The 27,942-nt window shown below is 44.1% G+C and overlaps 3 protein-coding genes across 4 annotated transcripts; 1 reads left to right on the forward strand and 2 right to left on the reverse strand.

The window, feature by feature from the left end:
* Positions 1-118: 118 nt before the first annotated feature.
* On the reverse strand, positions 119-17,648 carry zzef1 (zinc finger, ZZ-type with EF hand domain 1). Of its 2 annotated transcripts, none has more exons than XM_088398318.1 (54): positions 17,092-17,648; positions 16,144-16,288; positions 15,876-16,070; positions 15,622-15,805; positions 15,333-15,532; positions 14,670-14,880; positions 14,486-14,602; positions 13,928-14,106; positions 13,759-13,857; positions 13,585-13,676; positions 13,360-13,505; positions 13,014-13,119; positions 12,671-12,892; positions 12,489-12,562; positions 12,236-12,405; positions 12,018-12,151; positions 11,879-11,949; positions 11,696-11,810; positions 11,439-11,607; positions 11,207-11,328; positions 11,001-11,123; positions 10,685-10,854; positions 10,517-10,598; positions 10,234-10,435; positions 9,989-10,116; positions 9,675-9,915; positions 9,188-9,267; positions 9,023-9,113; positions 8,493-8,955; positions 8,252-8,416; positions 7,995-8,114; positions 7,744-7,905; positions 7,533-7,665; positions 7,327-7,465; positions 7,071-7,236; positions 6,717-6,979; positions 6,433-6,605; positions 6,165-6,357; positions 5,941-6,101; positions 5,586-5,866; positions 5,307-5,481; positions 5,099-5,231; positions 4,806-5,029; positions 4,432-4,740; positions 4,255-4,355; positions 4,050-4,185; positions 3,605-3,964; positions 3,399-3,542; positions 3,130-3,298; positions 2,958-3,056; positions 2,707-2,872; positions 2,004-2,154; positions 1,100-1,171; positions 119-568 (listed from the first exon to the last, which is right to left on the reverse strand). In XM_088398318.1, the coding sequence occupies exons 1-54, from the start codon at positions 17,491-17,493 to the stop codon at positions 488-490; spliced, it is 9,009 nt and encodes a 3,002-aa protein (XP_088254444.1). In that variant the 5' UTR covers positions 17,494-17,648; the 3' UTR covers positions 119-487. The 2 variants fall into 2 exon arrangements, with proteins under 2 accessions (XP_088254444.1, XP_088254445.1); XM_088398319.1 differs by lacking the exon at positions 17,092-17,648 and having other exon boundaries at positions 15,876-15,953; positions 16,037-16,070; positions 16,144-16,246.
* Positions 17,048-21,287, forward strand: cyb5d2 (cytochrome b5 domain containing 2). The gene is made up of 4 exons (XM_088398321.1): positions 17,048-17,992; positions 18,236-18,376; positions 18,768-18,954; positions 19,031-21,287. Exons 1-4 carry the CDS (start codon positions 17,737-17,739, stop codon positions 19,200-19,202), a joined length of 756 nt encoding a protein of 251 aa, XP_088254447.1. The 5' UTR covers positions 17,048-17,736; the 3' UTR covers positions 19,203-21,287.
* ankfy1 (ankyrin repeat and FYVE domain containing 1) lies at positions 19,279-27,941 on the reverse strand. The gene is made up of 25 exons (XM_088398320.1): positions 27,812-27,941; positions 26,336-26,543; positions 26,147-26,265; positions 25,939-26,074; positions 25,535-25,658; positions 25,308-25,457; positions 25,049-25,214; positions 24,752-24,956; positions 24,595-24,663; positions 24,324-24,526; positions 24,151-24,248; positions 23,826-24,027; positions 23,644-23,742; positions 23,346-23,499; positions 23,019-23,187; positions 22,784-22,902; positions 22,484-22,640; positions 22,198-22,398; positions 21,947-22,123; positions 21,685-21,832; positions 21,346-21,436; positions 21,124-21,248; positions 20,892-21,038; positions 20,687-20,777; positions 19,279-20,614 (listed from the first exon to the last, which is right to left on the reverse strand). The coding sequence occupies exons 1-25, from the start codon at positions 27,819-27,821 to the stop codon at positions 20,482-20,484; spliced, it is 3,501 nt and encodes a 1,166-aa protein (XP_088254446.1). The 5' UTR covers positions 27,822-27,941; the 3' UTR covers positions 19,279-20,481.
* Position 27,942: the final 1 nt, after the last annotated feature.

The following is a 27,942-nucleotide window of genomic DNA, read 5'->3' on the forward strand; positions in this document are numbered from 1 at the left end:
TTCCTGCTTCACTGTCCTGGACAGTATTTTTAGGATGCTCTGCATGTCTGCTGAGACAACCAAGGCGTCAGTGTGACCCGTTTCTAGTTTGTATTAGTTGCGCTTCAACTACTTGTTGAAAAAAAAAAAAAGTTTTTCTTAAAGGCAAGAGGAGCATGTTTTCGTGACAGCTGGGATTTTGTCAAGTCCTTCAGCGTGACATGATCCAGTAAAAAATATGTGATTTAAAAAAAATAATAACAAAAAAAAAAATCCCACAGTATTTACATGTGACGTGCACATGTGGACTTCATCTAAGGCAAAGGGGGTTGTGAGTAAGTGTAAAAAGTGCTTCTTGAGTCTGCCTCACGCAGCTCCATTCCAGATTACTGCAAAAAGTCACCGGTGCGTTTCCTGTCAGAGGAAAAAAGAGCACTGGCTTCTTAGGGAGCATTTACTCCCTCTTCCCTTAGGCTGCTCCCCTCATATGTCTCGGGCAGGATCTCTCTCACTGGGACACGTTCAGCAGCTTGGTCGATTTATTAGGGTAATTGATAGCCAGGCTGATGGCGGCGATGTTCTTCAGAGCCTACATGACAAAATGAATAGGAATCAGTGTGCCGATCAAATACACAGGGAGAATATTACCACAAGATTTTGCAAATTTTTTTTGTTATTTGAAATGAATCAGATTTGTTTTTTTTAATTCAGGTATTAGGTAAGCAAATAAACAGAACCACCTACATTGTTTTTGTTTTTTTTTCCCTACCTGCATTACCTCTGCACCTTTGGTCCCCCCTTAGGTTGTATTTAAGGTTAAATATAGAGAAGGCAGAGGCGTGCTCTGACACAAATGATAATGGACTGTAATTAGTTACCAAATACATTAGTCCTCTGAGTGCTGCCCACACACTCAAAACAAGAGGGAGGGAGGGGGAGGAGCGCAAGAGCTCTGCTGGACATCACCAGCTTGATGAGTCACTCCATAAAGACACCTCGGCCTCGACTGTTCAATCAACTGAGCAGTTGTTTATGAAATTGAGCGTACAATGTGACAACAACCGGTGGGCAATTGGAATTTGAATGGATGACTATGGGTAGAAAAAATCTCATAGCTTACCAGCGCTGTATGATTTAAGAGGTGTTCATCGGTGGTCATCGCTAACAAGTACTCCTGGAGGATGCCCTGTGCCTGCGAAAGACAAAGATGCAGTTCAAATAGATGCATAGTTGGATGGACACTTTATGCAAACCTTAAACAAACTGAAGTGTGATTCCGCTACGGAAGAGACGCAAGTTGCTTGAGGAACACGGATAAGAGTACATCAGGGCTAAATGGAGCATATGATGCCCTTTAGACACAGTCCAGACAGAGGCCTCGATCCCCCATCGGTCTCACAGCCTCCCAAAATGTTTATGCTGGGAAACATCCGAGCACAATTTGTACACTCAGTCGTGCGTGACATACTATTTGCATCCCTAAATATAACTCACACTTCCTGGGGTTGAAGGTTCATATATTCTCAAAGGGGTTGTTGCATGTGTGCATGTTTTCCTTCACAAGGAACAAGGACTGACGCTTCCATCCACACAACATGAAGTTAAACAAGAAATTTAGAGAGATCCTACAAATAATTTTGTTCTTAAACACATCAACAATAGAAAAATAACCAGAAAAAAAACAAGTTGTGCTACTGCCCTCTGGTGGGTAGTCCCAAGTACTTCACCAATGTTCAATTCTAACTTCTCAGAGGCTGTAAATACGAGATGGAATTCAATACTAACAAATAAGACAGCTGTTATCCGTGAAGTTATATAATTACTTTGTAATGTCAGATCAGCAACCCCAAACCTCATAAGCTTGCCTGAAAGAAAAGGAAACTCCCGGCTCATTGCACGTTCATAATCCATGAGACTACTATTATGAATAATTCAGCGCAAGAAGATGGATGACAGTGAGCAGGGAGCCAGTGCAGCACTGTGCTCTTTGCCAGATGGCAGGGGAGGGCTTGTAGTTTACTCACGATAGCGCGGGCCTCTGCAATGAAGAAGAGCTCGGTGAGAGCTCGATGAAGAGGTAGCAGCACAGTAATACTGGTTGGATCCTGGCTCAAATTGTTTTCCATGGACGTAAAGAGCTGCCATAGAGGTCGAAGTAGAGTCAGCTCATAAGCTCTGCGGAGAAATAAAAAAAAAAAATCCATATTTAGGAGGAGGCAAAAACAAAAAAGTTGTGGTTTAATCAAACACGCAAGTAATTAGCACACAATCGAGACTCATAAAGGCAACGAGTATTTTCCTTATTTGTCCTATAAGAAATAAAAATATGTTGCCAATCAAACCAAGCAATGCTGTGTCGTGTCTCGCAAAAAAAAAACAGACAGCTGCTCTGTTTGGTTGAAGGACATCCGCCCTAACCTTGAGAACACATCATGATTGTATGCTGTTGGACTTTTGACCAGATGGAACCAGTCAGGCAAATTCCTACACGCAATCTTAACCACGGACAACACGAGGCATTTATGAAGGCTTTTATGCAAAGTCTGCTCAAACAAATGCAAAGGAGCTTTGATATAATATCCGCATGAAGGAGACATGACAGTCTCATGATGTTGTATACTGACTACAATTTGAAATCATTGGCTATGACCACATACCAGAAGATGTAAGTTACTAATATTGTATTGATTTTTAAATGTGATCACCCCCCCCACCCCCTTCACTCACGTCTGGGATTGACACTGCAGGAGGCGGAGCAACAAGTGAATGGCTTTCAGTCTCTGGTTCCCGGTCTGACGACAGGCCACGCCTACTTGCCACTCCCATATGTCAGTCAGTGGCAGTTGAGTGAGGACTTGCTCATCAGCCAACATTTGCTTCAGGATCTCAAAACCTGACGCAAAAGCACACAGAGGGTGAGAAAAAGAAAGAGCTAACAAGATGACCCATCATAAGAAGAGCGGTGTGTTTATCTCTACCTGTCTGGAAACGACCCCTGTGACCTCCTGTAATTGTAAACTTGTAGCCCCACTCCGTGTTGCTCATGTCCGACATGAATTTGTAGTACAAAGTATCACCTGAGAAAGTGACGGACGCAGAAGTAAGTTGACAAGGCTGTTCAATTTCATCAAGGAGGAAGAGGAGCCTCACCTGGAATTTCAAAATCAGACCATTTCTGTGGAGAACCACTGAAGATGTGGACATCCTGAAGGAAATCGCTGCTGCTGGACATAATGAATTCATCACAACCTTCTTCTGTGTGGCAGCGGGAGTCAAATTTGATGGACAAGTAAATGGCTCCTGGGATGTGCACCTTGTCCTGAGCAAAGGATGGATGCAAAATTAGATTTCAAAATGGTTGATAATGTTGGCGATGGTGTAATGAAAAAAAAAAAAGTCTACTCGCCAAATCCACGTACCTCAAAGTTGGTGTTGTTGTCATACGGGTGCTTGGATTCTCTTACTTGCACTGCCATACCTGGTTCTTCCATAAACTGACAAGCTGTGAGGGAAAGACTGCACAGCATACTTTGGCTGCAGCCTTTCAAGACCCTTTGGAGAATCTGAACAACAAAAATATTTTAGACTCAGTGGAATCCAATTGCCAGTCACTGCTGAGACTCACCTTCTCCCACAGTAGCCGCTCCTCCAGCTGCATTAACATGTCCAGGATGTAGGCCATGTGAGAAGCGCCGTTCAATTCCAGGGCCTCCTCGCTCAGCGGCGCTTCGACGGGCCAGTCGGCCAGAAGGGCGGCGAGCACATGGCGAGCGTACAGCGTGGAGATAGCGTGGTTGACCTTCACCAGGTACTGCCGAACTGCTTTATTGCTGCGAACGTCCAGTTCTTTGTGCAACAGCGCCGAGCTTTTTGTGCGCCGCTGTTTGGCGTAACTGATCTGCAAGTCGCTCTCCGAGTTGGTGATGAGCCTCTGCGTCACGGCGTTCACCTCGTCCGTGGCCTTTTCACATTGACTGGGCTTCGACTGCAACATGATAAGATTCGGAATGATGACGCTTATTTTCTGTTGAGATTTGAATTTAAAAATGATTTCTTGGCTAATGACTCACAACGCAAGACGCCACAATCATATCCGTGTCGACAGCCTTGGTGTTCCGATCCTCCGAGTGAGGCCGTCTGGGTGGTTGCCATTTCTGAGCTAAAGTGCGGATGGTATCGTCGGTTTTCATTTCCTCTCCATCAAATCTGGAAAGGAACGAGAATGTCATATCATCGGGTGGGGAATCTTAAGATCGAAAATGTCTTTAGACTGACCTCTTGTGCACCTCCAGAAGGAAGGAGTCGGTTTTTTTCATCTGTAACTCGTACATGGCTCGTAGAATGGGCAGAGGGGTGTTCAAGACATTGTTGGTGATCTACACATGAATAAAAAAAAAATATGTATTCATATGTAACTATTTTTACTTTTTCTGAAAGAGTTTCCCTCATCACCTGGAAGCAAGTTTTAGTTTCCTCATCTAAACCTTCGAGCGGATCAAGCCTGTTGACATCGCCGTCATCGGCTATGCTGCTGGAGTGATCCGAGTCGTGTTCCTTGTCTTGCTCTCCTTGATCCCGCTCAGGGTCCTGAGCCATGGAATGAATTTCCCGCTTGGACGAGTAAAGCATGATGGAAAGAATTTCTAGATCTCTTAAGAGCCACAGCTTGCTGAAACCTGTTCCCTTGCTGCACTTGCTCACAAGCAGCTGGGTTAATCCCGACTGCCGAACGGCTTCCTGAGCTTCCGTCACGCCGTTCTTCTACAAAAAAGAAGGAGGCAAGATGAAACTTTTAAGCGTGCACATTATTTTTGGTTATTTGGTACCTTCAGTGTGTTGTAGAGTCCTTTAAGGGCCAAAGAGAGGACCCAAGAAGCCTCCACAGCATCAAGAGAGCCATTTTCCTGACTGCTCTGTAGCAGGTGGCAGATGATGGAGATGAAGTTGTTCAGATAGCGGCTGACGAGTGTCTTGGGCAAACACTGGCCCTCGCTTTGCCCTGTGAGGCATGTTGTAGAATCCTGAGATTGGATGAGTTGGTAGTCTTTGACTAGAAAAGAAAATGAAAACCCACAATTAGCAATGTTCCACTTTTTTGCAGAATTGTTCCTCCACTGACCTGTTTTTCTCTTGCGAGTTTTTACATCCACCACTGCTGCCTGGTTTGTTTCCGTGAAGTGCTTGAGTAAGATCATGGTGTGGTGTTCATTGGCGTTGTCAATAAATACCGTCTGCGTGCCAACGCATAAAACCTGAGAGGCGCAAGAGTAGCTGACATTTATGCAAGGCAATCAAATCAAACGTGTGGTGCAGTTTGCATTTCTTACCTCGGGGAAGCCTACCAAGACTAGTAGGGTGAAGAGGTTGGTGCGTTTCAGAGTTTGCGGCAGCTGCTGAATACAATGATCGGTGAAGGCGGCGATGACGGTGCTCCAACCGGGACACGTGTTCAGATCGTGTAAAATATCCGCGACGGTGCACGCCCAATCCAAGCCAATACGACTGGAAAAAAAAAAAGATAAGAAAAAGGGAGGCTTCATCCTGGCAATCATTGCAAAAAATTATCAAGATGAGAAGAGTAGTCTGTGGAGTCAAGAGTACAATACCTGTCTAAACAAACAGCTCCCAAGCTGAAGAGCAACTGGGTGGTCTTCCATCCATGGGTATCACCAATAGCCGCCTCGCCATGCGTCAGCAACTCATACTTGTCTGTGAGGGCTTCAGTGACAGCGCCGTCGGCCTCCGCGGGAGGGATTCGCATGAGGAGCTGTCCCAGAAGCCCCAGGGTAAGATGGTAGGTCTCGTTAAGAGAGCCGGCATTGGAAATGACTGCCCTGAAAAGTTGGTGCAGGATGGAGCTGACACTGGGTAGACTAAAAGTCTTCTCCTAAAAGTAAGGAAAACAGAAAGAAGAAACTATTCATAAGAAAAGTCCAAACCTCCCAGGAATTCCCAACTTACTTGTTTGACGGACGGTAGCATGGCTGCGAGAAGTCCCAGGATCCTCTCTCTGGAGCATTCCGCAAAGACATGCTCCTGGAGGGGGACCTTAGGAAGCCGATCACCCGCCTCCTTGACCGTATCTGATGGCGGAGAGTTGACCGCCAGACTCGACTCGGAAGCTATTCAAAATATCAGAATATGTCTTCATCTGTAGCGATATCAGCGAGTGTATTAAAACTTACGTCGGATGACGGGGGAGAGGGGGTCCTCGCTAGACATGGAGGGTGTCTTGCTGAGGCTGATTGACTCCAAAGTGTCTTGGCTGACAAGTTTTTTTTTCTCCGTCTCTGTGGCGCTCGCTGGTAAGAACGTTTCGGCGGGAGCGGAGGGAAGAGAGCTCACTTCCTTTGACTTTTGCTCTTCTGATGGTTTCATCTATCGGTGTGATGACAACAAGTGTTAAAAACGGAAAAAATACACACATCAGTTGTGCTCTGAATATCTGCCAACCTTGTCTTTGGGTGATGAAGGAGAGCAGATTGCCGCAGTACTTCCAGGGAGAGATGAGGTGTCTGTGGCGGTACTGACCTCCTGGGAGAACTCTGGAGAGACTGGACACAGCTCGCTGTCGGAGGCGGAGTCATTGGACAGCAGCAGATTGAGCAAAGCTGAACAACGAAGACCTAAAGGAAATCAGGAACAGTTTAAGAAACAGTAGACGATTTATTAAAAAAAATGATATAACCATTCTAGTATTTTGATTTTTTAATTTTATTTAAATATGGGTTTGATACCTTTGCTGGTTTGCCCCTTGAGCAAGCAGTCAGTGATGAGCTTTGAGCACCACATCTGTAAGATTGCTGCTTGGCTCAAGGTGGCGCTATCCAAAGATTGGCCGTCGATCTGCTTCTCACTAATCACTTCTGAAGTGTAGAGTGCCAAAGCAGCAAATAGAAGCCAGGAGTAGTTGTGGACGTAGGGTTGAATCAAACGATGGCGGTCGCTTATTCGGATGGTCACCATCGGGTAAACTGTGATCCGATGCGTGGGCAGGTGGCTAAAGGTTGAATGAAGGATTAAAAAAAAAAAAAGGTGAGGGTTAGGAGCATAGTAGAAGACTGAGAATGACGTGAAGTTGAATGCATCACCTGTCGGGATATTTCTTTGCATTGTAACATCCAAAGCACAAGTCAAAGTCTTCACACACGTTGCAGTTGATCCTGCTGCCGACAATGAGGCCCTGGCAATGGTCGCAGGCGTACTCCATGTTAACCATCTCGTGTTCGTCCTCGTGGCCTTCAGGCTTGGCACCGCCTAGTTAACACATGCACATTCGGCTTTCATCAAATCGTTTTTATCCTTTATGCCGATGGCTCTTTCAATCGAACTCGTCGAGCGGCTTACTGAGGAAGCACGTTTTGCAGAGGTCCATATCCATGCACTGTAGGCATCGGTAGCGGTGCCAAGGTGCCATCCTCTCACAGCCGTCGCAGGAAATCACAACGTTGAGGAGGTCACAATAGCGTGCGATGAACATGTGCATCTGGGGATGGGACAGGAATTTTTTTTCCAAATTTCAAAATTGTTCAATCACTCTCTTACGGACTTACCTTTCGTCTGTCCTCCGTCGAGTCCTCTTCGTCAATTTTGTCATACCACTTCTCAAACATGCCATCCATGCACTCGTCCATCCACTCTTGGTTCTTCTTGTAGTCTGCAATTTCATCCTCCTCCGTCCATTGGCTAAAAATGTACAAAGACGACATTTACATGGTTCAGATTTCAGATTGATAATCACAGAAAAATGGTTGTACTTTTTACCTGATAGCAATGTCATGCACACTAATGTTCTCCTGGGACATGCTGAGTAAGAGTTCTGGAAGCTTGATGTTCAGGAAGAGGGGAATGTCGTGCACATCCCAATTCAAGTCCAGAAGGTGCAACAAGCAGGTTTGCACACAAGACAAGGCTGGTAGAAGAGCTCTGGGGAGGAAGGACGAAGTTAATGTTCTACCACTCATAACATAAACTTGTGTGCTTTTTAAAATAAAATAAAATAAAAATATGCTTACTTGTCATTGAGACTGCTGAATCCTTGCACTGCTTCAACCAGAATGAGCACCAACTGATGGTAGGAACGTCGCACTTGTTCCCCAAGCTCTCGCCCGCTGTCTGACAACTGAGAGAAATAACTAAAACAAAAAACAAGAACAAATTAAATGCTACTTTGCAACTGTTAAAAAAAATATGGAAAATATGCAACTTCAAGCAGTCAACAATGGAGAGGATTACATTTTCATTCCCTTTTATAGAAATACAAATGTTGTACCTGGTGAAGTCTTTCTGACATGTCAACAGCTCTTGAAGAAACAGGATGCAAGGAGCTTGAAAGAGGTGCGGCTTTCCCAGGGAATGCAAACACTCTTGAACCAGCTCCAGGACTTTGCAAACACTAACGGCCTGAGCCTTATTCAGTGACAATGTTTGCAGGATACTACAGAAGGAAAAAAAAAACAGTAGGCATCATTTATCAAAACAATTTCTAATAAGAGACGGACGGACTGACTGACTTTGCTGTTGTGAGGGCGTTGTCCTTTATGAAGTTGAGTATGTGCTTGAGAAGCGGGTAGCGCTCTTTGATAGAGGGGCACGTGCGGGGTTCTTCCACGGAGCGGCATGACAGGAGGCGGAGCCGTGCCCGACTGAATGGGGCTTTATGGGTTAAGGCGGAAGGGGAGGCTGGACAGCCGGCTCCCAAGGAAGAGAGACTTTCCGTGGAGCCTTTGTGGTCTGACTTGCAGTGCGTACACGAGGGGTTGAGGACATTGGAGGATTGGCTCTCAACCGCTTTGGATTCAATCGTAGGTGCCGTGCTCCGATGTTCGAGTGAGGAGCTCGCTTGGAAATCGTCTTCTGAGACTGAACTCAGAGCAATGCTGCCCTCTGCAGCTTTGGAGGAATCGCCGTCGGGGCATGACGTACCGCAAGGGGAAAATCGGAAGAGCAGGAGGCACTTCTCGATGCACATCCCGGCTACGGAGAAAGAAACGTTAGACAAACGATCCAGTGATGAAAGACGAGAAGAAGCGGGGATCCTCACCCAAACTCTCGATTGTAACCTCATCAGTGCCTCCTTCTTTCTCATCAGGAATATTCATTTTGCCGACAATATATCGCTGCTTCATCTCCAACTAACGGAAGACACAGATCACAACTTAAGCATTTAGATATTGTAAATTCCACAGCAACATTGACAGATACTTACCATCCAAGTTCTGATGCTATCCGCCATTGAATACGCCTGCACAAATTCCTCATTTAGACACGACTTGCCTTCCTGATTGACTTTTCATAAAATGAGAAAAAGAATATTGAAAGTGAGACAGCTACTCTATTGAAGTACCGTATTTTCCGCACTATAAGGCGCACCGGATTATAAGGCGCATCTTCTATGAATGGCCCATTTTAAAACTTAGTCCACATATAAGGCGCACCGGATTATAAGACGCACCTTCAATGAATGGCCCATTTTAAAACTTTGTCCATATATAAGATATATACATTTGGCCCGCGGGCCGGACTTTGGACACGCCTGCTGTAGTGGCTCAATATTGGTCCATATATAAGGCGCACCTGATTATAAGGCGCACTGTCGGCTTTTGAGAAAATTGGAGGTTTTTAGGTGCGCCTTATAGTGCGGGAAATATGGTATTAGTTAAAAACAAGAAGGGAAGAAGAAGATTATGCATTACTGTATGTCTTGAGGGCATTGATGAGGACGGGTGTGTGGTACACCATGGCGGCCCAAATGGCATTCACAGCATGGTCTGCCATTGAGCCGGTGGCTAGTTCATTCGTCATTGTCTGTTTTTTACAGGACTGCACAAGGTTTTGCATCAGCTCGATTCCGCTGTCAGAAGATTCCTGGCTAGGGTTCCATCTGGCAAAGTCCTCCAGGAGCCTTGTTACATCATTATGATTATACTTGCTCATCTAACATATAAAAAACACAATGTGAGACCATCACGACGTTGTGGGTGAGGTCAGAATAGTTTATTTAGCATACCTGAATTGTCTTTGCTTGATCTGTGACCCTTGACTCCTGCAAGCCATGTCGGAGAATAGGTTTCCACAGAGGTGAAGATTGAACGTGGGACACCTTCCAGGATGGAAGCTCTTTCACAGAGCGTATCTCTGAATATAAAAATAATATACATGCTGTTGTCATTGAAAATATAGAAACAAGAAAAATGATTTGCTGCAAAAGACAAGACAGTTGTTTGAGACAACAGTTATGGCCAAGCGTCTCACCATGAGGTGATTTGAGTGCCAGCGTTCTAAAGGCGAGGCGCCCCATGAGTCGAGCCACAAGGAGCTGAAGGTCAGACATCCACGAAATGGTGATGTCTGGCAGACCCATGGCCGTTACGGTGAATTTGTAACCCCACTCGTTATTACTGCTATCAGAGTGAAAGAGGAACTGAAGCTGAGGGCCTGTGTCAAATGTTACCTTCTAGAAAGACAAAGAAGATACGCATGTCAAAAGTAGAATCCGTAAAAAAGGCGTTTTGTGGTGAAATGACTGAGCTCCTACCTTTGGCCACTTTTCGCTTCCAACCTTCATGTCATAGCGAAATTTGCCACCTCTGGAGTCAGTGAATTCCAGATAGTCATACCTGCGGAAATCAAAAGAATTTAGATCTGGTTTTAATAAATATGGAATGGGTAGATAAAAAACAGGAAAGAAAATTGCTTTCGTAACCTCTTTTCTGTCTCACAGCGTTCGTCGAACTCTACTTCAAATGACGTAGCACCAGGGAAGGTGAAGATGTTGGTCTCGTGACGGCTATCTTCATAGTTATGAGAGGACTCCATGGTCCAGGTCCTCAGCACGACTGGCTGTTGGGGTTGGTGCCAGCTCTCTTGGTCCCCCTAACAATGATATATTTTGAAATGCTTTCTTGGGGAATCTTTTATACAGGCATCGAAAATGATGTGGTTAAAAATAAAATGTATTCAGAGCACATATTTTGAATGACGTCATGTGTATTGAAAAGTAAGACACTGATGACACTCACCTTGGAAAAAATGTCTCCTGTGCCACTGGACAGATTTTTGAGGAGCTCAATCAGAGAGGAGAGACTTTTAAGCAGTAGACAGTGAGGAATGTCCAAAGAGCAAAGTTCCAGGAGGAAAATAAGCTGACGGAGAGAAAATGTTACATTCAATTCAGCAATGTCAAGTCAAAAAAAACCAATCTGATTCCAAATCATGACCTAATTACCAGTTGTCTGAAGACTGTGGCAATAATGGATTTGCCTAATTTGTTCGTAATCTCAGTGCCAGTGTATTTTTCGAGGAGGGAACCGAGCACACTTTTGATGCTTGCCAAGAACTGATCCACATCTGTTGAACGAGCAGAAATCAACATTTAATTCATTCGACAGCAAAACTTCAGATAAATCCGCAGAATTAGAATATTTATAATTCATTTGTATTGGAACTTGAGGTCTTACATTTTAATAGGATGACTCTGGCCAATTCCATGCTAACGGCAGTGGAGGTGCCTCCTTTGAGTTGGAGGTAGCACCAAGAGAGGAGGCTTCCTTGAAGAGCCCAGAACAAGGACCGCAACACTGTCTGCTGACAGGGTCCATCACTGCCCTCTGCCATCATCACTTCACACTTGAAATCAAAAAAGAAAGATTGGACTCCAAAAAGGCAACTGTTGCTAATTGCTGGATTGTCTTTTAATCACCAAAATTTGTCTCACCTCTTGTGTTGCCACTAGCAGAAGCGTCTCCATCACTGCTAGAATCGGGCTGATGTCAAAGTCAGCGGGAGCTCCTTTGGGCGGGAGTAGGAGAAGGCCACTCGGATCCAGATCACTACACGGAGCACGTAGATGAAAGTTCATCCTGTACGTGACGTGCTCACATATTTATGGTCTACCTACCTGAAGTAATTACACAGCGACTCAAATGTAACTTTAACGGATAGCAGTTGATAGTCTTCTGTGATATTCTTCTGCAGAAAAAAAAAACATCAAAAATTAATAAAATGATACATTTGAATGAATGACGAGGTAAACACACCATCATGTGGAACAGCTTGTCCCGCCGGATGAGTTTATCAGGGAAGAACACAGCTGCCCCGTTTAGAATGGCTTTCACGGCCTCCTTGTGCAAAGCTTTTTCCATAAATGTTGTTCCCTCAGGCTCATTGACAACTAAAAAAAAAAACGGGGTGATGATTGTATCAGGGATCTCAAAGCGATATTGATGTTGATGAATTATGGGTACATGATTCATACTGTGGCAGAGGTGAGAGTAAAACTGGTGGACAGCACTGAGGCAAGCAGGCTCTGCACTACTGGATGGCCCATCTTTTGTTGTGCTGCTCAGCGGGTTGGGCAGCATGGAGAAACAGTTCTGGAGCAACTGCAGGAGATGAATTCTGCTTTTCAACGCTTCTTCTCCCTCACTGAGACAAAGCCACAAGTGAAATTGAGCCAGAAGGAATTTAGAGGGGAAAAAAAAAAAAAAAAAGAGGCTGCTTCTACTCACATAACCATCAGCTTAGTGTAGAAACTCCAGAAGAGGTCCACGGTAAGACCAGTGAAGTCCAGAAGACACTTAAGCTTTAGGAGAAACCAGTCACATTGTGTGTAGAAAATATATGGATATTTTGGGATTATAAAAAAAAATACTACAACAACTTTAATCAGCTTTTAAATAATTTTCCTTACCATATTTTGTGTGAGCTGTTGAATGAAGAACAAAGTCTTGTTGAGAAGACAAAGGCCGGTGACGGGATAATTTTTGCACTGCTCAGTGCTAGTAGAGCTGAGCTCGTCGAGCTCTTCAAGCTTTTGGCTTCCGCTACACGAGTAGCCGCTGAAGCTGAGGGACTGAACTCCGAGGCGCTCAGCTGTGTCCTGCCTGGTGCACAGGAACTTTACCATCACAAACTAAGAAGACAGAAACAAAAGTGAAAGATTGGTAAAAGCAATTTGACTAAAAAAAATCAAATTTTTAAATACATTTGAAGTGAAACATTATTTATGGATCCAACGTGTGGAGAAAATGTACCTTTGCAACACGACACTGCTGCAGCTTGATTTCCACGTCGTTCCAGTCCTCTTCCACCTCAAAGCAGCCGATGGGCTCATCCTCGGACAGCGGTGGAATCCTCACACTGCAGGTCAAGTGACAACATGATGTGTCAGCGTTTAAGTGAAAGCGCACTCAGCCGGCCAGAGCCCCAAGCTGCTGTGGGGTATCTATAGTACACACAACAAACACCCACTTGTTTTGCATTACTGACTGAACGCCACATTCATCTCAGTGTGTTTTGTTACATCGTGACTTTTTCGGCAAGCTCCGAAGGCAAGATTTTAGACAGCTCGGGAAACATCAAACCATGCGTGCTTCTTACTTGTCTTGTACAAACTTCTTGTAGTCTTTGTAGTCCCACGTGTCGTACTTTTTGAACCTCTTGAAATGTTTGGCGGCGTCAAACGGTTCGTCATCTTTGTAGGCAAACACCAAGCCGCATTTTGCCCCGATGGCCCCTTTTCGGACCTTGTGGCGTAAATCCAGAGGGACACGCTTGGTTATGCATTAATTGCCCAAAATGAAGAAAACAATTAAGGACACTCACGTTGATTTTCATCTGAGTGACTTGAAAGTTGCTCTGGTCTTCAGTTGACAGGATCACACTGGCTTTCTTCTTGCCACTTTCGGTGAGAAAACCTTAAGGGCATCAATTGTGTTTTATCGTAGCGGTCATACCGACATTAGAAAATATGTTCTTATTTTCTCATGAGATGATTACCATCTCCAGTGGAGGATTCCGAAAGCATATTTTCTGGTCCTGATTTCTCCTCTTTACTCTTTGCGTCACATGCTTGTAAGTGGAGCTGCAGGGGCTTCCCTGTGAATTCAAAAAAATTAAAATATGGATGGATATATTTTTTTTTTGACACCCACTGAATTCACATTACCATTTCGATATAGGAGTTGCAGACGAACGGTGGCCATTGACGCGATGAGGGAGGAGGCCTTGTATTCTGTCTCCAAGTGGTCACTGATGCAGGAAAGAGCTTGGAGGACTTTGGCCACGCTGCCTCTGGCCAGAGCGAAGGCGAGGAGGGTCTGCTCTGCGTCAGGACTCACACAGCAACTATCCAGGTTCAAAATGAGAAATACGGGCATTTAGTTAGAAAAAAAAAAAAGTTAGTTATTGCCTGATGTGGTTTGTAAAAGCTTAGATGTTTAAAGAATAGCAGAAATAATTATTCCAGCACATCAAAATTGAAGTCATCACAGATACAGCGTATACTGGAATATATTATGTGTATAACATAAGTCTAAAAATCCATGAGGCCTTTTGGGTGATGCAACAATACTGTATGTGCAATTGATGGAGTGGCTCATCAACCCACTAAGGCACAGTATTGATTTTTAGCCTGTCTCTCTCTCGTGCGACGCCATCAGCTTCATCAGCTCGATGAGGTCGTGTTCCGCGAGTGTGATGATGGATGTATCAGCGTGGGCCTTACTCTGCTATCCTGAGGAGAAAAGCATCCACCTCCTCTAAGATGTTCGATGAGAAGAACTTGGGGAACTTGGTGGATGATGGTGTAAGGGATAATGGTGGCATGTGTTGTAATGCTTTCCTGGGAAAAAGAACAACATACTCCATTCAATAAATTCCCAATAAATAAAAATAAAATAGTGTCTTACTGAGTGCTCTGAAGCACGGTCTGAGCCAGTGCAGGGTTGGTCTCCATCGAGGCTGTGACCAAGGAGGTGAGGAGTGACAGGTACCAGATGGCTGAAGCATCTGAGACAGACACCTCTTTATTCTTGGTAATCTGATAGCCCAGCGTCTTCAAACCATGAATCCGTGTGTCACAGCCATCGCTCAGGCACCGCTTAATGTTAATTTGGATGTCTGCAGGTTGAGGAACACAAGACGCTGTCAACACACTGATGATGGAACGTGCAATGTAGAGATGCTTAACTGCTTTGACATTCACCGTGCCAAATGAAGCTTAGCAAATCAAACATTATACTTCGGCAATTGAGAATGATGAGTCTTTGCAAAAGTCAGGCTTCGGATCGTTAGTTAACAAATCAGTTACAGGCACATAACAAATGATGGAATATCAAGAGCCCTGCAAAGTTCTTTTCAAAACGGCGTGATTGCTCTTGCTTCCAACCACCTCATTCCAGTCTGCCTTCATCGTGTCCTCACTCAGCTTGCGCTTACTAAACACATGATTTTGTGGCCAGTTGGCATTAAGAACAAAGGTGCCATTCTGAATCGCATTCTCCAAAATAGGTTTTCTAAAAGGGCATTCAGCGATTGCGACATGAGCTCATCCGACAGGTATGACGACTCACATGGGTGTGTGATGTTGGCATTCTCCAAGAGTGCCACGTAACCCGTCACATTGCTGGGGATGCGGACGTCTCTGATCTTGTCTAAGGAGTGCAGATTTTTTCCCACCATGACTGAGATCAGCTGAGGCATGTAACTGTGGTCGTTGGCTGCCACGGCGACGGCCAGCCGCCTCAAAACCACGTCCGGTTTCAGTTTCAATCTGAGAACCCGAACGGCGACAAACGTCAACATCTAAACGTGCCAAGTCAAATCATGTGGAAAGCCTTGAACGGAATTCAATGTGCTTGCCTTATCCAGTGTGAGCGTGCGCTGCCGTCAGACTGCCAGAAAGATGACGTTTCTCCGTTTGTCATTTTGTAAACATCGGCAACGTTGGACGAAGCTTCTATCGTGCTGTAGCACTGTGTGACCACCTTCACCTTGTCCACATCTGGGTCACGGTCCAGTTCTGCTCTGTACTGAATATCTAGATCTGGATGTGTGTGTGAGGATTAATATGATTAAATTTCTCCAAACGCTTCTCATCAACGGGTGCTGTTCACCTTTTTCCCGTTGCAAGAGGAACTCCAAGAAGTCTTGGACCACACTGGACCTCATGGTGCAGATACTGTTGTAGCCGTCTAAAATGGGGAAAGGGATAGCACTGCTGGGAATATGATTCCTGTGCAAAAATTTCAGGATCTTGAAAGCATGTGCCCCCAACCTGTCTTTGGTCTTGGAGAATATGTCAACAAAACCTGTGCAATACAAAGGCATCATATTTAAATCCGGTTTTTGTTTGTGTTGAATGGCGTACACGGGTGAACATACCTGGGGTTAGGGAGCACGCCTGCAGCTGCCTTATCACATGACTCAGCTCTCCCCGTAGATTAGCTCCATTGGAGTTCTTAAGAGTAATCAGCATGCTCTCGACATCCACCACCCCATCCCCCTCGGCATCAAACTGTCCAAAGGCCTAAGACGGAGATAAGCAGAGCACTTGGTGAGATTTTATATCAGTAGTAAGGTGCATCATAAATCTAATCTACCTTACTAAATAATATCCATGTTGACAAAAAAGGGATGATCTAGAAAGTGGTAGATGGCTTTGACAACCATCCTTTGAAGCAACACTGGCATTCCAACTACAGTACACGCCAACAAAGCTACTTTTAGACCAAAGAACTCATTTACCAGTAGGACCATTCATTCACATTCTTTGTTTGAATAAAAGCGGTCAAAGTTCAAACAGCACTGACAATGAACCTGCTTCGTAAAAGTGGCAATGACAACAATACTGCATTCATTCCAAACTTTGGATAAAAAACAGGGTAGATTCCACTCTTAAGTTAATTAAAAGGCGTGATGACATTTTAACTGAAAGAAAGTTATTATAAAAGAGTTTTGAAAGCGACTGTAAATACAAAACTATGTCAATGACAACCAAAGTTTTGATTGACATTATAAGTGTAGTACTCATGTAACAATCTGTGATTACAGGGATGGCATGCACTACATAAATCATTAGATGTGATTGTTATATTTTGGTTTCCTGCATGAAAAAAAACAAAAAACAGAATCAGCTCATGGTGTCATGAACTGGGAGGTGTTTCTGCATGCAATCCAGTTATTCAAAAGTAATCCTCTCTGACAGTCAACAGAAAGTAGTTATATAGTTTCAATATTGATTTTGCTGAGTGCACATGCCGTGATAAAGTACAGTATGTGAAAGACCCAGTGCAGATATGCAGCCATGTCATTTGATGTGTTAGCTTATACCTCTTCGCATTCATCTCTGGGGGCATCTCTGCTTTCCAACATCTCACAAAACTGTTCAACATTGACGGATTCTTCTCCACGGTTTAACCGCTCCTCCAGCCATCGGACCAGGACTCCCTCGTTCCCAGCCAGAATAGACTCTCGGATGACGACTCCCGAGTCGCTAATACGAGCCGCCGCTTCTCTTAGTTTCGCTTGTTCGAAGAACACGTCGGGGCTCGGCGGCCCAACGGTGGGCACAGAGATATTCTTCGCTAATCGTTTTCCGCCTCTCCCCGGACCGGTGCCTCCGACACCAGTGGCTGCAGAGGCCGGGCTGTCTTCCGCCAATCCGGGGCTCTCCGTTCCCATGTCTTCGTCGTCGCAGCTGCCTCCACCTCCGCCGCTCTCTGCGTTGCCCATGATTGCTTCGGTTTAGATTTTACCGATTTAATCCTTACGGCCCACAGAGGGGCAATTTGCGAACAATTCTCTCTACTAGCCTAGACTACTACCGCATTGACGTACAGTAATTCGTGAGCTTGCCTGAAACGTTGTTTAGTCGTTTGCGCATGCGCGATTTCTTCTTCGTTTACGGAAGCACCTGCAAGGGAGACGATGGGTTTTTTATTTTTAAGAAAAATGCTGCACGGCAAATAAAACAATATGCTCTGCTACGCATTTCTGGCGTTGTTATCGGCGTTCTTGGCTGTGTTTTTTTTCCCTCGCCAGTGGTCTTTATATTCAGAAAGCAAATCAACTCAAGGGCCACCTACGCGACTTTTGAACAGTCAAGAATTGGCGTTATACAACGGCGGAGAAGGAAGCAAGGGTATTTACCTGGCAATATTAGGCCAGGTATTTGACGTGCATAGTGGTCTCAAACATTATGGCCCTGGTGGTACATATCATTTTATGGCAGGTGATTTCAAATTTCCTTGTTTCCTGTGCCTATAATGCACATAGTAATAATTGCTTGCAAAACTATATATTCCAGTTTTATATACTGTGTTGGATAAACATTGACTATCAAAAAGATCTAACCAACTGTATTTCCCTATATTTAGTACTACATGTTTTTTTTGTCATGCTATTATTGTATGAAATTCCATTAAATTGGTCAAAATGATGTTTATACAGTATGCTGGCTGTTTATTCCACCCAGGTAAAGATGCATCACTGGCCTTCATCACGGGCGATTTTACAGAAAATGGCTTGACAGATGATGTGTCCAGTTTGTCACCATTGCAGGTGGTAGCCCTGTTTGACTGGCTGCTCTTCTATCAGAAGACCTACCAAAATGTAGGTGTGTAATTGCTCGAGTGATTGTGCATGTTTTGTCCATCATAGATGTGTCTAGAAATTTGAATATATATTTAAAAAAATCTATTTCTGTAAAGGCTTTTGCAGATAATGAAACACCTCATTTTGTCTCCTTCTTCTACTTAGCAAAGCAGCACTCCAGATGGAGCTTGGCATTAGGGCAGTTAGTGGGGCGCCAGGAAAACCTAAGACTGCAAGCTTGTCTAATTTTCATCCAATGCAAGATTAGTGGTTACAGAAATAATCAATTACTCTCACTAGCCAGACCAATTTTATAGCTTCCTCGTTCCAATAACAGTTTTGTCATTGACAACAAATGAAACAACTCATATTTTCAAATGTGAATGCACCCACTGACTTCTCCATGTTTTCAGGTTTGCTCATAGGACGGTTCTATTCTGAAAGTGGAAAGCCCACAGAGTTTCTATTACACGTTGAGTCATTGCTTGCAACGGGCCAGCAACTCAAAGCCAAGACAGAGGCGGACATGCTTCGCTTTCCTGCCTGTAACTCGGAGTGGAGCTCTGCAAGGGGCGGGAGGGTCTGGTGCTCCACCAAAAGGTAAATAAACACTTTTGAGCATGTACAAATATTACTTAGATGCAATATTATTATGGACCTTTTCTCTTTTCACTAGTGGTGGAGTTGAAAGAAGCTGGACAGGTGTTCCTCGAAAACTATTTTCTGCAGGTGCTAGTGGGTACCGTTGTGTTTGTGTGGAAGATCCATCTGCAGCCAGGGAGAACCCCAACCTGCAGGAGTATGATGACTGCTCAATGCATGCAGTCTCCTGCTCTTCACTTGAATAGTTTCAAAAATGGACAACGAGCATAACTGGGACATACTTCACAAAAGCGACAAAGGGGTGGGGGGGTGAGGAAAAGATTGTTTTAAATGATCTTTATGTAAAGTTGTCTGTATAAGGATACACTTGGAAGAGACGGGCTAGATATCTGAGCATACAGATACGATACAATGTGCATAAAAGATTTTACAATGTGCATAAAAGATTAACAGAGGCAAGATTTAAGTCTGTCACAATGGCAATCACAAACTGCATTAAGTACAAAAATGGTAGCAGTGGTCAAAAATATCACACATTTATCTGTACAATTTAACAATGGTCGGCCATGTCTATCATTCCCACTCCCCAAAACCATTGGACATGTCATGTGATCTTTATAAAGTGCACCTGTTGGATTTAGAAAAATCAACAAAGCAGTAAATGTGTCAGGTCGAGACAACTCGACTTGAGGCATTATCGTCATCGCAACTGACAAGGACCTCATGGCCAAGTCAAAACTGGAATGTACTCATGCTGACTGATTAAAAAAAAAAAAGAGGACATGATTATGAAATGCTACAAATTATAGTACATGCAGGCATATAGTTGCTCGTCAGTACTAATACATACTAAATATGTATTATATGGATCAATAATGGTTCACACCCTGCTAATCAATGTTTTCATATTGCTGGGCAGTTTTTTTTCACCACACAAGTGAAATTAAAATGTGCTTGTTTTTGCTTTGGGGTCTAACAAAACGTAATGATTTAATCGTTTATACATGGAATACAGTCTACAGTCACAAGAGTTCAATTGATAACAATCATTTGATTCTCATTTTGATGGTTCGAGTATATGAATCATGATGCATGAAACATTTGTCTCAGAGCAGGTAGCACAACCTGCAGATGATGAAATGACTTAACCACAGATCAACATCTTTCCAACATTGTTTTTGAGATGTTTATCATTGAATTGCAATGACCAAGAGAAGCAACTATTTTATTGAAAAACAAGCTAACCATTGGAAACAACATAGAGCTTAAGAAGTTACCTCACTCAGTCCGGCAGTCCCTAAACTGCTTTCTATTCATTTATATCTTTGATCGACAACAAAATGAAGAAACGTCTCAAATGCTTTTTCACAAGACTGGCATAATATAAAGACAACGGTCCAGAATTGTCCAATCTCTTGCTAGTATGTCCTGCTCCTGCTGTCCCTTATGATGTGCCCAGTAACTAAGTCGGACCCCGACCCGATGAACGTTATTAGTAGGTGGGGAATATCCCGGGCTGCTGCATTATGACACTCCACCCAGAGTTAGTACATCGAAGCAGATGTCACACACCCTCACCGGCTTGTTCAAGTCAAACTTGATGATGGGGATCTCCTTGATCGAGCACTTGTGGCACAAGAGGCGCCCGCAATGACGGCTGCGGAGACAGGATTCATAATGAAGCACAACACGGACAGGAAAAATATTGCAGAACGGTCAAGGTACTAACCAGTGATGTTTCCTTGTTGTGACTCCAAACTTGGCCACACACTCATAGCAGTTGGACCCATCACACCAAGGGGGCTCTTTGGACAGCATATCTACCAGGAAATAAAAAAATCATTTCTTTGGGGAAAATTAATTTGCTAATTTTAGCTAATACACTGATTGGATGGACCAAAAAAGCACTGGGCAAAAAAAAAAAATCAGCTTACCAAGAAGGCGAAAAAGCAGCTGTTTTGTTGCTACTTGGTAGTTGAAAATGTTAATGCCCTGATTATTATTGATGCCCAGGCGAGCACCAGCCCTCACAATAGCACGGCACAGGTTAGCATTCCCTTTCATGTAGGCCAGGAGCAAAACTGGAAATAAAAATGATATATCGGTGTCATTCAAAGTATGGAGTTGCTCTACAAATAAGAAAAAAAAAAATGCATTTTCAAGTACCTGTGTTCCCTTCATTATCTGGTTTGTCCAAAGGGTATTCAGGCATACACTCCAGAAACAATTCAAAAATGGCAGCGGCGTTTTCTTTACCATAGTGGCCTAAAACGTGCATTGGTGACTGACCCCTGAATTATTTCAATAAGCCAATAAAAAAATTAATTCAATGACCTGCAAAAATCTTTGTCATTTAAAAAAAAAAAATCCTCAAAAGGTGAAATGTACCTGAGATTGAAGGCCTCAGCATCGACGTTGGACTCTGTGAGAAGGGATCTGATATTGTTAAGGCGGCCGTGCATCACTGCCAGATGAAGAGCTGCGGATGCAACAGGAAAACAGTTTTTGGAGCGAATTGCTGCAAAAATAATTACTCAGCAAAACTGCAGACACATGAAACTCCTAAGCTAGTTTTGTACACAGTGAAGATAAGATGACGTGATCCCAATTTTATGTCAGCCAATCACAAGCTGCGGTACTTATATACACCAATAGTATCAACCCATAACAAAATAAAACGGGAACAGATAATACCCATTAAATCTGAGTTTCAGAAATGAAATTTACCGTTATTGCCATTCTCATCCTCAGCAGCAAAGTCAATGCCGTTCTCCAACAGCACGGAGCAAATGGTGGCCAAATCCTGTTGAGCGGCTAAATGCAGGGCAGTCTGCCGATGTTTGGTCAACTCATTTACTTGGGCCCCGGCAAGCAGCTGGTGAGTCACATAGGAAAGAAAAATGCTCTTTTGGAAAATGAAAAACAAAAATATAACGGGGCAATATGAATGAAAATAAAACAGACAAAAAGAAAAGAACGTAGGCTATACCAAGTTTCGAACGATGATCTCAGATCCAGCTTGCACGGCCAAGTGAAGTGGGGTGAGCTTAGCGGCATCCTGAACCCTGGAGTTCACGTTAGCTTGGACACTTATGAGGAAAAGAACACTTTCGATATCGGAATTCTGCACAGCCACGTGGAGGAAATTACGCCCTTTATTATCAACCTGGAGAGATGCAAAAAGTTAGAGGTCACAAGAGACAAACGTTGGGGGTTTCTCCTGCTGTTCTCGTTCCTCACCTGTTCTGCGGCACCTGGCTCCCTTTTGAGGATGGCTTCTGCTGCTTTGTTGTTCTTGTGCGTCATGGCACAGGCAAATGGTGTCATCCCTTGCCGGTCGCGGATGTTAAGACGGATGTCCGGATGGGAAATTAGGAGTTGTATAATTACGCTGTGCTGGTTACTAATGGCAGCGTGGATAGGCGTTCTACCCTCTGCATCCTGGAAAAAAAAAAAGTGAGAGAGCCAATGTTGTGAATAAATATCTACAAGTAGTCAAAGTTGCTGCAGCTGTGATGAGACTGACCTGCGTATTAACATTAGCTCCAAATTCTAGAAGGCACTGTACCACCTCCTCCAGTCCCCAACTGCTTGCTAGGTGGAGAGGCATTTGCCCATCTCTGGCTTCTTCTTCTCCTTCTCCATTTGGGCCTGGCCGCCTCGGGCTGTTCACGTCGCAACCACTACGCAGACATAAGATACAATGAATCATGGGTAAGGGGGGGAAAAAAATTCAGAACTGCAAGGCAGACAACCCACCACTAGGGCACAGTGTTTCTAATGAGATCCTACAGTAATGCATTGAGTTTGTAATGTGGTTTCAGACCTTCGGATGAGAAAGCAAGCTGAGACCTCATTGTTCTCATCAACGGCTCGGTGCAAGAGGGTCTGTTGGCAGCCAGAGGGGCCTTTGCTCCAACATGTCGCATCGCAGCCATGACGAACCTTGGAGGAAGCGAAAAGGTGAATATTACAATGACAAACTTTTTCTCCTTGTAACCACAATACGTGTGGAATAACTTGGATGAAAATGCATCTTTTTTTTTTTTTTAATGTCTCACCAGCGTGGATGCAATATCCTCCATGCCGTTCTCCAGAGCAAGCCATAAGGGAGGGTCCCCTTTGTCATCCACCACCGACATGTCAGCTCCTCTTGTGCATATAGCGTCGACCACCAGTGGCAACTGATTACTGATGGCCAACTGCAGTGCTGTTTGGCCTTCCTGGGTCCTAATAGCCACACAAAAAAAAAAAAAAAAAATTTAAACACCCTACTAAAACATTTAGTTGGCCAGGAATCTTTGATAAACCGCGACGTGTCCAAAAGGAAAATGGAAAAAGTAGATGAAAGTCAAAGCGTCACAAACACTTGATGATGAAGTAGTTACCTAATATTGATGTCTGCCTGGTGCTCAAGAAGAAACAGGGCGCTCTTGCTGTCCTGTCTTTGGATGGCCATGTGAAGTAGGGTTTGTCCACTGGACATGGTGTCATTGATAGACGCTCCGGACCCCAGAAGCTGAGCTGCGATGGTGTGCATACCTAACAGGGGCAAATTGACCAAATTAAAACATCACAAATTAAATGCAGTCCGTCCACAGCTTACTCGACGATAACAGTCAACATATGCATAAAAAACAGGCCACTCATAAAACGTTCAGTTATAACTGCGCTCTCATGATGTACCTGTCCAGAGGGCCAAGCCCAAAACAGTTTGGTCCATAGAGTCTTTGAGACTGAAGTCAGGAATGATCTGGAAATTATTGGAGGCATGAATTGCATTTGCTGCAACACAGACAAAGAAGGAAAAAAACAGTTAATCCACTCAAACATGTTCCTCTTGCATTTAAGCGTGGAAAATTGCCAACCTTTTTGCTCGAGGATAACAGAGACCACATCTGGATGGTTATGAGCAATGGCCATATGAAGAGGGGTCTGTGCAGCCACACCAAGGGTGTCATCAGGCAGAGACTTGAGGGTCTGCAGGTTGGGGTTTGCACCCTGCTGGAGCAGCTCCGCCGTCAAGCTTGCAAGGCCAAAGCGGCAGGCTGTGTGAAGAGGGCTTTCCCCCTGAAAGGACATCAAATCCATTTTCAGCTTATGTTTGAAACTCAAGCCCCTAATTGTCAGTCAATGATATGATATACAAAAATATTTGTGATACTGCGATTCCACATAACATGTCGTACGCACCCATTTGTTAATATGGTTGACTTTAGCCCCGTGAGTGGCTAAGAAAAGAGCAGCTGCCTCATTGGCCGCACAAGCTGCTCTCTGCATCAAGCAGTTTCCTGTAGAAGCAAAAATATGAAAAGCGATGAAAATGACAAATTACAAGACAACGAAAGGAGAAAATCAATGCACACCTGTTGATGTGTCGGGCGCGTCGGGATTACTCCCTCTCTGGATTAACTGTGCCGCAAAGCTGTTCTCGTCAAATGAGGTGCCGTTCTCAACTGGCGCATCATCCTCAAATGGATTTACAGAGGTGTCAGCGGACACGGTGATATACTGCAAAGCCAACCACAAAGCCGTGCTGCCCTCGTGGTCTTTCAGTTCCAGGTCGAGCCTAAAGGGGGACAGTTTAATCATTGCAAATTGAAATCAAGCCAAGTATTCAAGTTGAGAGGAACTCACTGTTTGCATTGGAGCAGCTGGTTGAACACTGGCTCGTTCCCCGAAGACACAGCTTCATGCAAGGGAGTTCTAACAAAGCCAGAAACCCCCCCAAAAAATGTCAGTCTTGTGCAATGATAGTTTGCCAAATTTCCTAAAAAAAAATAATGTGACTAACCTGCCCTTGCTGTTTTGCATGTTGGGATTGGCGCCGGCTTTGAGCAGAGCCTCCGCAATCTGCGCCATGCCACTCATCACTTCGGTCGAGTGTTTCTTGGGGCTAAAAGAACAGACGAGGTGAAGAGGCGTTTCCACCGCTCCCACGGTGGCGGCGTTGACCTGAGCGGAGTGACGAATTAGGAAGACGGAGGCGAATTCATCACCTGGAAGAAGAGAACGACAAGAAAAGCTTCCTGTTTGGTACGCCGAAGCTTAACTGTTCGCATGAAATCAAGATTGGATAGTAACTTCATACCTCTTTGGATGGCTTTATGCAGAAGACTCCATCCACTCTGATCCACCATATCTACATCAGCTTTGTTGTTAACTAAAGTGGTGGCGATACTTTCCAATTTTCGATGCAGTGCCAGGTCGAGAGCCAGATCGCCGTTGTTATCCAGTTCATTCAGCTTCCCTGGCAACTAACAACAAGAAAAATATATAAATGTTTCGTTCAGCTCACAAAAATGAAGAGTTATTAATAGCTTAGCATGGATTAGAAGATGGCAACGGACCTGAGCGTCCATCTCAATGAGATAGAGGAACACCACATCCTCTCGCTCAACTTTGATGGCTTTGTGGAGAGGATAGTCCGTTTTAGACTTGATCATCTTGTACAAAAGTTGAGCACTCATGGTGCTGAAATCTTCTTTTCTGAGATCATCCTAGAAAAGACGAGGAATTAATTAGAGGCCGCCGATACTGCTGGAACAAAATCACAGTTTTAAAATAAGAAACTCACCCAGTGACTAGCTATGATCTCTCCACAGTAGTTCATTAGAGTCGTGGCGTTTAGCTCCTCGGCCGTTTGGTAGAAGCGAATGCAGTTCCTGACGTTCACCGATGACATGACACCTTTTTCGCACCTGACCCACCCCATGCACAGGAAGCCAATATAGCGTCAGGTGGCTATGTCACATATGCAAAGTGAAAGATCTAATGTGTGTACGAAGACAGTAACGTAAACTAAATGAATGATGCAGTCGTCATAATTGCAAAAAACCCATTCCGTAAATACAAAACAATCAGAAGAAAAATGTGCAATAGCAATTAAGCAACTATTTTCACATTCTGCCCAAATTAGTTCGTTCCACTCTTTTCACAACGTTGTAAACCGAAGACCCGCTGCATTGGTGACAGGCTGACCTTTCTCTGAGCATCTGAAGCTGAAAGCGGTTGGCCAACTTCATCAAGTCAATAAGAAATGCATCGTCCTCACTGAGCTCCAAGTCGTCCGTGTATGCCCAGCGCAACATTGCCGTAGCAACCTCGGCTTTGCAGTCTGCAAACATGTCATGAGTTGAGGAGACTGTCCACGGCTTTATAACGGCAAAGCCATATCACACTCACTTACCAGACAGGTCCAGTTCTGAGGTGGCGGCCATATTGGCGAGACTCCAAACATCACTGCGTGCAGCCAGCACAAACTTATGGGCACAGAGTTGACTCCCCGCGATTTTCACTCTCAAATCACTGCCGGTGCAAAAATAAAATACAGAACCATGAAATGAAAGTATTCTCTTACGCAAATCAAGACGCCCACCTGTATTGTTCCTGCTGATACAGGTCCGACACAATGTCTAGAAGACGGCTAATAAAAGTGTCCGCAGATGCTGGGCTGGTTGGGCCTTGGACCGACACCTGAGCAGCAAGGACGGCACAGCGTCGCTCCGTGTCAGCCAGCTTCTGCTGCATCTTCACGTACTCCTGCCGCAGCAGGGCCAGATGCTTCTGCAGCTTGGCCACCTCCTCTGCGCCACGTTGTTGTCATGCAGACACAAACAAATACGCATGGCATTCATTTAATAGTTGCATGTCGATCCATTTGTTTTACAGAAGCACCTAATGTTGTGACCAATTATTCAGAGAAAAAAAAAAAAAAAAGATACCAGATGAATCAAAAGGCGTGCATAAATGGTGCTTCCTTTAGGGATGACTTTCTCTACAGCTCTTGATGTTGAAATTCTAAATCATGACTCAGCCAAGTCCACCAAGTTCCACTGGGGCCCATTTCCTTCCTTTAAAGCACTAAAGTATTTGTAAAGGGGATAAAAGTGCTGAGCAGGCTAGTTACTTTGTCCTGCCTTGTAAACTGTAAGCGGCAATGCTGCAAGTCATGTGACACAGTTTGAGCCCCACACAAGAACCGTGTTACACCGGAACAGCTTTTGGACTTTATTCTGCAAAACTGAGGGCTTCAATAAGAAAATATTTGCCAGACGTGCATATGCATTCTTAAAACCAAGTATAGTGATGACCACAAAAACAATGCAAGTCATTTTTTGTCAGACTAAAAGAGAAAAATATGGGCTAAAGAATTTGTACTACAAAGAACTTCTCATGCAATCTGAACTAATTGAAGAAAAGACAAAAACATATGCAGTTAAGGCCCTTTTAGCAGGTAATGTTGACATGAGTGTTTGTATTCTGTATGTTGTTTGGTTGTTTTTAACAGCCTTTCTTTCTGTTGGTGGTCATGACATTTGTAAAGGCGGTGCCAATACTCATGGGGAGGAACTGACAGTAAGTACACAGAAGAATTTTGTGCCCTTATTTATTCAACAGGAACAGAACTGATGCCAAATAAATGCATTGTGCTTGTAAAATGTCACTATGCTCAATTTAGAAGCACGTGATCTTTATTTTCTAACAGCTACGATCGTTTTTTTGTTGATTATTTGATTAGAACTTTATCGTCACGAATGGTACATGAAAGTAATTTTTTTGCACAAGCACACGAGGCATCTGTTGCAGCACTATAGACGACTGTCAGTTTCAGCTAATTGAGTTAAATAGAAACGGCAAAAATATCTGCTAGCAATATCAACGAGAGCTACTGATAAAAGCTTGCTGCTCACTTACAAGCCGAACAAGGCAAGAACAATGTCGTGTTGTTTCAAAAAGACATATACATGGAAATGTACAATACTCCGAACTTGGTAGGGTCATATATCGCAACACGCCCACGTAAATAGAAGGGAGTGGACAGGGAAGACCACCAAAAAATTCAATCTCATACCTTCCGCCATGTTGCTCTGCGTTGGCTTCGTGACCGGGCGGCGTTCTCGCGATAAGACGAACACGGCTGAGAGGGGGCGGAAGTGTTGCGTTCAAGGCGCGTCGGTGGGCGCGTCAATTATAGTGTTTTCT

Source organism: Syngnathus floridae, chromosome 15, assembly GCF_059516105.1.
Source record: "Syngnathus floridae isolate MCC-2025c chromosome 15, RoL_Sflo_1.0, whole genome shotgun sequence".
Lineage (NCBI taxonomy): Eukaryota > Metazoa > Chordata > Actinopteri > Syngnathiformes > Syngnathidae > Syngnathus > Syngnathus floridae.